At 28.3% G+C, this 10,594-nt stretch overlaps 1 protein-coding gene across 1 annotated transcript; it reads right to left on the reverse strand.

Moving 5' to 3' along the window:
* Positions 1-212: 212 nt before the first annotated feature.
* Positions 213-927, reverse strand: LOC125857165 (ethylene-responsive transcription factor ERF010). The gene has a single exon (XM_049536847.1). It carries the CDS (start codon positions 842-844, stop codon positions 395-397), a length of 450 nt encoding a protein of 149 aa, XP_049392804.1. The 5' UTR covers positions 845-927; the 3' UTR covers positions 213-394.
* Positions 928-10,594: the final 9,667 nt, after the last annotated feature.

The following is a 10,594-nucleotide window of genomic DNA, read 5'->3' on the forward strand; positions in this document are numbered from 1 at the left end:
ATCTTCTTATCTACTTCTAACATAAAAGAGAATTTGTTTGCCAACTGAATTTTTCCTTTTTTTTTTGTAGGCCATATCCTGTTTTTTTTTTGCTTTTATCTTCTATTATTAGTGATTCATGACGATTCCATTCCAATCTTCAATGGAACAGTAACAAAATTGGGAATTATGAGGAAAAAACATTCAAATTCAAAGAAACGAACAAACACTAATCGTAATTTTGAGATTAATTTCCTTTAATAACTACCATAATTGATAATATTAACATATAATATAATCCCTTCGGATTATATTTCATACATGGATCCTCAATATATCTAATCGTCATAACAATAATCCCCTTAATATTCGCCTCTGTAACTCGCCGCTTATGGCTTTAATTTGAAGCAGAGATTCAATCATCTTCGTCGCAACTTTCTGGGGTAGGATATTCATTCAAATCAGGCTTCATCATCATCCTTGTTGATTTCGAATTGGAATTACAGTTGGATTCAGGAGGAATAGCAGTAGAATTATGAATCGCAGTTTGAAGAGCATCAACTCTAGCACCTACCTCAGTAGCTTTCTTCCTAATAGAAGCAGCTGATAGATCGTGATTTTCATGGTCATCAACTATGAATTCAGGGAAATTAAGCCTAGCTGAAGGACCTCGCAAGTAAAATACAGCGGTATCGTAAGCACGAGCAGCAGCAACAGGGGAAGAATAAGAACCAAGCCAAATTCGAGAGCGTTTGTTTGGTTCTCGAATTTCAGCTACCCATTTACCCCACTTCCTCATCCGTATTCCTCTGTATGGCTTATCTTGTTGGTGTTCCCTCTGCTTTCTCTTTTCTCCTTCCATCATAGTTTCACAAGAAAAAAAAAATTCACTTGTTTCACAAGGAAGAAAGAAGATTGGGAAGGAGAAAATTAGATATATGAAAGAACATATGTCGTATTTAGAACAAGTGTCGTATATATATGGAGGTGGGAATATAGAGATAAATTTTGTATTTATATATGGAAAGAGAAAAACAAGTAACAAACCCTATGATGATGTGAGTTTTTTTCTTTTAAATCTCTAATTATCCAGTATCTACATTATAGTTTGATTAAATTTGATTTTACGTTAGGAAATTCTACATTAAAAATCAAGCACTCATTAATGAAATAAACTACATATCAAAGAGACTCAATCTCAGACTTCTTAATTAAAGATAAAGGAATATTTATTATTCCGTCACCGTTCCGTGGGTGATGATGTGAGTTTTAGTGTGAGTGATGATTGAGGGAAGAGAGCATATGGAGCACGCATAAGGGGAGGGAGTAATTGTTTTCTTTGCTAGGCTGCTAGGCACGGCCGCCACGTTGATCTTCCTTAAAGATAGGTACAAATTCGGCCGACATATTCCATCGGACCATTTTTTTTCTTTCTTTTTCTTCACAACAATTTCACTAATTAAGGGAGGAAATAATTTTATTCTTCGATTCAAAGTATTTAGGGGTCGTTTGGTAATCGATAAAAGTTAGCCAGGTATTAGTAATGTATTACTATTAATTATTAAGGTATTTGTTATATATGTTTAATTATTTTACTTCTTAGATGTACTATTTATTCAGTAATCAACTGATATATAAATAAATTATTTTATAAATTGAAATGACAACAATATTAGTACTCCTTAAAATCTTAATCCAACGATCAAAACACACTGAACCTCTTCTAGCATTTTGTTCGTCTTAAATTAGTTGTTCACTTTTTTTCTATATAATTTTAAAGATATCATAGATTTTAAAAAAATATTAATTATGTCTTAAGAATTTTTTGAAATTTTTTACATTTACACTTTTAAAATAAATAAATTTGTAAGAATAATGGAATAATTAATTTTATAAATTAATAAATAGTTTAAAATAATTATTTATAATAAAGTGGATAATAATTGATACTCATCATTTTTTCCACATATTTAGCTAAAAATAGCTTTTGTAGACAGGAAACTTGAAATTCAAATAATTATCTAAAGAAGTACAGAATAATCATTGAGGTCATTAAAATGGTGTTGACGGTCGGCTCTTTCCTTTTTCTTTTTTTATTGGTCTACAAATCAAATGAGCTCTAAAAATTTACTAGCCTAAAAATACAGCAATTTTAATAATAACGTTACTCATTTTTTCTTTTTCCTTTTTGAAATATGAATGCATTTTATATGTTTAACCATAGTTTTGTCCTACATGAATATATTTATAATGTATAAATAAAACATTAAATATATACATGAAATTAAACTAAATTGCGGTGCCACACTTCCTCCTCACGCAAAGATCAAACGTTTTGAATGTGACGCTACGATATTTATAAATTCTCCATTTATAATTTTAATCGCAAACTACGATATAATTTTTTAAAGAGACGTAAAAAATGGAAATATGACGAAGAAATTAATTTTTTAAAGTAATTTTCCTAATAAGATCTTATATGACGCAAATCTAAGTCAGGCTTCAATACTATTGTTAAACAACGAAAAACAAAAAAAAAATTAAGGAACAGCACCAGAGGGTACGATTAGGTTGCTTTTAGTTGTAACTTACAATTGCAAGTATACTTCAAAATAAATTAAATCAAAAGATGTCAATCGTTATTTGGCCGATGTGGACATTGAATGCCTTTCTCTTCCTTTACTCGTATTAAAATTTAATTAAATTTAAAATTTTATATATTATAGTGCTTATATTTTGAGCGATATTTTTGATATGATTTTTTCATTTTCATAAATTTAATTCAAGTCTTTTATCCATCACAATCATATCGATAGATGACTAGACTTTATGTCACATAAATATTTATGTCAGTTTAATTTTTATTTTTAAATCTTTTTGTTTAACTTCTATGATTGCACTAAGTTTTATTTTTTCGTTCAACAATAACGACAAATGTGGAAACATCTTCATTTAAATCAAATAAAACATCTTTTTCCAAGCATAATATTTTAATTTAAAAACATATGTAATCCAAGAAATATTAATTCAGAGCTGACTGATTATGGCTTCCAATTGGTGATTTAATTTAAAGATGTTGATGAATTTGCTATTATAACAACTTAGGAAAACAATTAAAATAGTACTAATAAATAGACGTTAAACCTAATTGAACTTTTAGACAATATATTTACGGGATAAGATACTCAATACCTCGAATGTCTAGGATTAAATATGTAATGCGTGAATAACCTAATACGAAGTCCAATATTAAATAAATCAAGAAGTAAATTGTATTTAGGTCTTTTTTATAATGATAAGTGAATGTAAAAACGTAAAACCTAATTATTTTTACAATTTTCTTTTATTCCCTCTTTCTTATTTTGCCTTGTCACTACATTAAAAAAATGATCTTTAATGATAATTAATTAACGATAATAGCTTAATTATCACCAAATAAATATATTTTGAACGACAATGTAAATGTCCTTAAAATCTATAACTGCATTTGATTCAATATTAATTAAGTAATACCGATGATTGTTTTAATATTTTTTATTAATATATATATTTATTATAGCTAAAAACTATTTTTATTATAGTGCGTTTGTTTTTCCTTTCCATTATATGTATATCTATCTTTGCCAACACAATCTAGTGGTAGAACTCAAAAGGAGAAACATACAATGAATTTTGACTAAAATGGATTAACAATTAAAGATGAGGATGACTTTAATTAGATTGTTGACAAGTTGGTTGAAGTTTTAGGAGGGGCGGTAATTAATATTATTTTAATTGCAAAAATAATACCATAGGTTATATCATCAAAATGGAAAAAACAAATTAAGTGTGAAAGTAAGTCGGTGTGGTGGCGTTTGAGAGTGACTTTTTTATGTCCACGCAAATGATATATATTAAAGTTCTAAACACATGTACATGCCACTGATTTCAGCTTACATATAACCTTACTTCCGTTTCAAATCCAAACTCTATTTTTCTATATAGTAATAAAAATATTATATAGTATGACTTTTATTTTAGAAAGAAAAATCTCTTCATACTGGATTTTAAGTAATCCAATTAATATCTTAAAATGTACTAATATGGAAAGTTTTGTGTATTATACCGTCTTTTTTATATATATATATATATAATTTAATACTTATTTTAATAATTATGTGAAAAACTCGTATAAATTTCGTGAGATACGAATAATATTAAATTATATTAAGAGTGTTTGTGTATTGTGTTAATCTATTATTTGAAGTAATCCAATCAAATCTTTAAAATTTGCTAATGTGAAATATTTTGTGTATCATATTGTCCTTTTTCTTAATTCAATATTTTACTAACTACGTGAAAAACTATTGCCAAATACTAATAGTATTATATTGTATTTAGAGTATCTGTACATTGTTTTAGTTTATTTTGAGTCTCTTTGGTACGAAGTTGCCTTTGTTAGGAAGCGCTTTACCCCAGTCTAACTTTGTTCATTACCTTAAGATTTTGAATTAGATACTTCGAATCTTTCACAATATTGAGTTGTCAATTTTGGGTAGAGCGAGCTCTTTTACAAAAGTAACCTATTAATACTAAAAAAAATAAAAATCTCGTGAACTTTAAATTTTAGTTTCAATTCTGATTGATAAGATGAGCTTTATCTAATTAATATATCCGATATAATCTTATGAGTCGATGAATTTTATCAAAACCATCTTCTCGAAATCATAGTTAGTGTGTTTAGAAAATTTTGTATTAAAAACTTAAACATTGTAGGTAGAAAATTGAAGATGTTGGCCACTTTATTTAATTAATATTAGTTAGAGTAAATGCGCACCGAGCTAAAAAATGAAAATAGGGACATGTGGGGTTTTGCCGACTTGCCTATTTTGCTTGCGTCCGCCGCAATACAAAGCAATCGGCTGCTTAATACAAACAAATTTAATACTTTGGACAATTTTTACACGTTGAAGATAATTTTTTTATATATGAAATATAAATTTATAGATCATAGTTTATATTTAAAAAAAAATAAAATCACTATTTGAGATAAGCTAACTTAGTTTGGGTCCGCCGCAATACAAAGAAATCGGTTGCTAATTACATAAAAAATAATACAGAAGTTTGCTTTGGTGCTACTCCTCAATCCTCATGATATGTGTATTATATTATTTTGTAGTTTTTTTTATTTTTATTGTTTCACACGAATAATAACTCTTCATGATTCTCACGTTTATTACTCTTTGAGAACGTAACGCCGACATTTCTAATCAACTTGCAAAACCAACATCACTGCAGATTTATTTTCGATTCACTTTACGTAGATTGATTAAACGTAGAACATATTTCACTTACTTGTGATTGTATTTTTTGTAAGAATTTTTGTTACTTATGTCAGTATTCTTACTGATATTTTTAGATTGATTTTCTGAGAATATTTTTAATTAAATGAATAAAATGAGGAAGAACTTGAAAGATTAAATTGATGGTTATCAATCAAAGAATTCCACTTTTTTTCCAAATACATAACAAACTATATATACAACACCAAACACAATGCTCTATCCTCAAAGAGAAAAAGGGCATTCTCATAAAAAGAAATTAGTAAAAATGGACCCCAAAAGAGTAGGAAGTATATATAGAGATGTATCCAATTTCTAACAAAAGAGGAGAATTTTATAGAACTCGTGACAAATAATTAACGTATAAATAGAATAAATTAACATAATAAACTTCAACTAATTTGGTATTGACACCTAAATGATTGATTGATATAAAGTATTACTCCCTAATTAGTTTAATCAAAACAAATAAATAAAAACGCTGATAAAGACTTAACATTTAGTATGTCGTGGGAGGAAGGGAGAGGATCATTGTAAAATGCAACAAATATTGAAATAAAATTAGTTGTGTTTTAGGCATAGAAAAAGACTTCACAGGCAATACCCACTCCCCACAAAATGTATCTGGCGTTTTATTGTTAATAATACAATCAAAGAGATTAACAAGTTTCAACTTTTATACGAATGAGGCTTCAACACCGGCGCGTTAAATGTGCGGGTTGAATTGAGATTAGATAAGCTAAAATATACGAGATATTAATCTATTCAAATGTTATATATGTGAAAGTGAGCTAATGTGTTTGTTGGACGAAAATTAGGCAAGTTATAATGAACTGAATTAATAAATGCATTCAAGGGTATGGCCTAGTGGGTTGAGTATATATCTTCAGTTCCTATGTTTAAATTTTAGCAGAGACAAAACACTTAGTGTTTTTTTTCTATATGATTTTGTCTTAGTGAACAGAGTTGCTATCTATTGCTGGTGGAAAGTGAGATATTTTATGGAATGAGTTAAGGTGCCCGCAAATTGGTCCAAATTATCAAAAAAGAAAAAAAAATGAGTGGGTCATTAATCTACCTAAATGTTACTTCGATTAAAATAAATTAGGTCAAAATGAGTTAAATAATACAAATAATTCAATTTTCTTAATTTTTACTAAATATTGATTTTTATTTTTTATTTTTATAAGTTCTTTAATTACTTAATTACTTTTTCTATTAGAAGTCAGGGGCGTAGCTATAGCCATCCGAGGGTGTCCAACTGAACATCTTTCGTGAGAAAATTACACTGTATATATATGTCAAATTCTACATTTAAAGGAAATATATTTAAAATTGGACACCCTTGACAAAAGTTATGATTTTGGCATAGTGATAATGGGTGTCCATTTGAGTGAAGGAGTTACGGGTTTGAACCCGAACAATTTTTGTTTTATTTTGACAGCCACTCACTATTATTCTTGGCACGTTTAATAAAATTTCTGACTACACCACTATTAAAAGTTATGACTATATATTAATATAACATACCAAAAAAAAATTGATAAATTTTTTCATAGATTGATTTGAACCGAGAGTCTAACTATCATCACAATTTTTAGATGAGTTGAACCGAACAAGTACGAATAGATTGCCATAAATTGACGGATTATTTCTAAACAAGTTGAATAAGTCATGTTTTCATGGGTTAACTTAATTAGTCTTAATCCACCAAAAACTTAGATGAATTAGACGGGTCATATTCAATTGAGATGTTGGAAGTAATTAAGTATAAAGTTAGCATCAAAATAAATTAACTACTCTGGTAATCCTCAAATAAAGACAGCCCCACTGACAATGAACCTGACATATAATGAGAACCATTTTGACTAGATACAGAATTGTATTTGGACAACAAAAGATTTAATTAAAAGCATGTAGTAAGTAATATTTTGACTACACTTGGAATGAAGTAATGCAAAATAGTGTTCAAGTGATTAAACACATATAATAGTTTGATACACTAACAATGAGTGCAAAAAGACAATCATTATGCACTAATTTTTAATGGTCAGAGCTCTTGTCCAACATCAAACTATATAGTTCCGACAAATCTTTCATATTCAGTCGATTCTCAGGTTTCAAATTCGAGTCTCTGAAAACTTATTAAAATTCTATTGAAAGTGTCTATTTTTAAAATAAATCTTGCAATGAACGATATGAATTTAATCAAATTTTATTATAAATAATGGACATCGGTCGGAAAACCTAGAAAAAAGAAGAAGAGAACATTAGACATGGTCTTGGTTGGATAAAGTAAGTAAAATGACCTATATACAATGTTAAAAGGTGCTATCAAAGTTCTAAAAATTATTTCACATTACTTTCTCTTCTTAACACAGTGAATTAATGTTCGGAGTAATTTAATTATAGTAAATTATCACTATAGTTGTAAGGTTAACGTATTTGTCAGACTTAATATGAAGATTGAAGAGTTACATATTTTATCGATTAACATATTTTTAGCTACAATTTGCCTAATTACGCTCCATAATTATAGTTCAATTTGCTATACTAATTTTTGTTAGTATATTTTCGATGTTTTTATTATAAATTATACAAATTGAGTTATACCAGCAACATATTATATACAAGTATTTGTATTGTATACAAACTATCAATATAAATAAATAAGTAATAATATATAAGTGTTGAAATTATACAATCGATTCGTATAAAGTATTGTGGGTGATAATATACCAAAAATAAATATACCACCAAAAATAATAATAAAATATATAGAATCAAACATCAGAAATGAAAGTTTGTATACACACAAATACATATAGTATAATAAAAAAAATTATTAATACATATGCATTTACATAAATATATACAAATATGATTTATACAAATACCTGAGATTCTTCATAACAAATTAGCTACGATTCATAATTATATAAAATTATAGCTATATTAAATACACTAATAATGTTTGCCAATTCGCGTAAAATGTCGTTTCAAGAACATAAACCTTTTGGGTAAAAGAGATCTGGTTCTCGACCCAACCTAGAAAACAACGTCCAAACAAGCCATTAGGTCCACTATCATAAAATGGGCCTATTCCCAAAACTCAATGAAGACTTTTCATGTTTGCAGCCTGCGGGTATCAAAGCTTTATCATTCATTTTGAAATGGACTAATAAGAAAATAGTGTCAAATGGAGCGGAATAGAGGGAATGATGAATATTGTATTTCTCATGTGCGCATAGAATAATAAAATATAAGGATGACATTAAACTTATTCTAGATTTACACTTTCATATTAATTTTTTTTGTAAATTTTGACATAGAAAAAAAGAGTTCAGCCTTTGCCTTTGTTAAAAAACTATGATTACGAGATGGGCTTTGATGGGCTTAGGCATGGACTAGTGGACAGCTTGATCTGTTTTTGCTCGGCCGATTGTCATTGTGAGAACTATGGGTCAGTAAATTTCAGAAAATGGACGATTAAACAGAAAAAAAAAAAAACACTAGCTAATGTGTGTTAGGACCGTTAAGTGTTTATCATTATGCTAAAAACTATAGTTGATCGCAATGACATAAATTTACTTCTTTACCAAACTCCATACTCGACAAAGACTCCGACTTGGTCCATCACATGAGCCTCAGTATAGGGAAAATGTTGATGTTACCCAACAATCCCTCTCCCAACACCTTTCACATGTGTCATATCGTTCTTGAAAGTAGAAATATAGAATTCATGATCTTGGTTCTGATATTACTTGTTAGGATCAAGCGCTTAATATCATATCAAAGTTATAATATTAACTATTAGCAAGGATGTAACTTTATTTCTTAAATAAGCCTATCAAGTAGGAGTCATTCTTGACAATCCGTTTGATCTTGATCCATCACATTAGCCTAGTTATAGGCAGGATGTTGACGTTACACAACAATATGACATATATATAATCCCAACATTTAGGGTTAACTCTTGTTGACACATAATTGACGTGTGGGTGACATATATCAATGCCTCATCATTTACTTCTTCTAGTGTAATATTTTCATCAAGCACAAAAAAAAAATTCAAAAAAAATTGGCCAAGTACGAGATTAGTTTTGCTTCCTTGCTAAATGTACCCTACAACCATAATAATTAGGAGGAAGATATCTTTGTTCCAAAGTAGGAAACAAAATGAAGGGACAAAAGCTCCATATTTCATGCTTTTCTTTACTATACTAGGAGTATATCCTATGACTCCTTTGAATGTTTTTACCATCTACTCTTTTTTTGTGCCACTCTTTCTTGTCTCTCCTTTTTTTTAAAACAAAAACTTTCACTTTGTCCTTTGCCGTGCTTTCAACGGATATACTTGATTTCCTACTTCCTATATACTTATTTGATACATTTGAAGGAATCAATGTTGGACACGATATTTGATATTCATTTTTACGATTCTATTAATATGAGTTCATGTTTCAAAATTTCATTCTATAGTGGTATATCGCGTAATATCATATCAGATACAATTTTATTTTAAAGCTTAAATTTGAGATATTCGACTAAAAATGAAAAAATACTTACCACCTATCGTAATCTATTGTGGTTTTTTATTTCTTATTAGTAAAACATAATTGAGAAGAGGAAAGTCATGACGTAAAAGAAGATCTCTTTAGTTATAACTTATAAGGGTAGACCATAGAAGTCTTGAATTTTCATGTTATGTGAATATGAACGACTTTGGTAGGAAATATTTTTTTATTTTATACGATGCAAATTTAAATTAACCAGTTAATAAATTTTGAATACGATTATACAAAAATACCATTTATATTTCCCCCCTTAATTATCCCTCTTAATTAATGTTTTCTTTAGTGATGTCCGACACAAGCAGGTCTAGCAAACAACTCTTTTGTTTGCATCTTTTTCGTGAAAAAGAATACATGATTAGCTTTAACTAATTTCTTTTGTGATTGATAGATGCCTATTGTGATTCTTCCTAATCTGTCAATTAATAATTAATTTGTATCTAACACACTTTCACAAGACTGATGATATTAGATTATGACGTGAACTAATTGTTCTTGTTTTATTTATGTTGGGTATATTATAAACCAAAATAAGTACCCTTCCTTAAATGATACATTTTATATATATTTGAAAATAATATAACTTTAAACTTCCATTTGGTCGTTAAATAACATACAAATATTATCGCATATCTGAGATCACAAATTTCAAAAGTCTTATTGTCGTATGAATATAACTATCACTTGTTTAAAATTGCATATTTTAAAAATTATTTTTTA

Source organism: Solanum stenotomum, chromosome 2 (assembly GCF_019186545.1).
Source record: "Solanum stenotomum isolate F172 chromosome 2, ASM1918654v1, whole genome shotgun sequence".
NCBI classification, from domain to species: Eukaryota; Viridiplantae; Streptophyta; class Magnoliopsida; order Solanales; family Solanaceae; genus Solanum; species Solanum stenotomum.

Excerpts from the sequence above, each read along its gene's own strand:
- LOC125857165 (XM_049536847.1), bottom strand. The coding sequence starts at position 844 with ATGATGGAAGGAGAAAAGAGAAAGCAGAGGGAACACCAACAAGATAAG.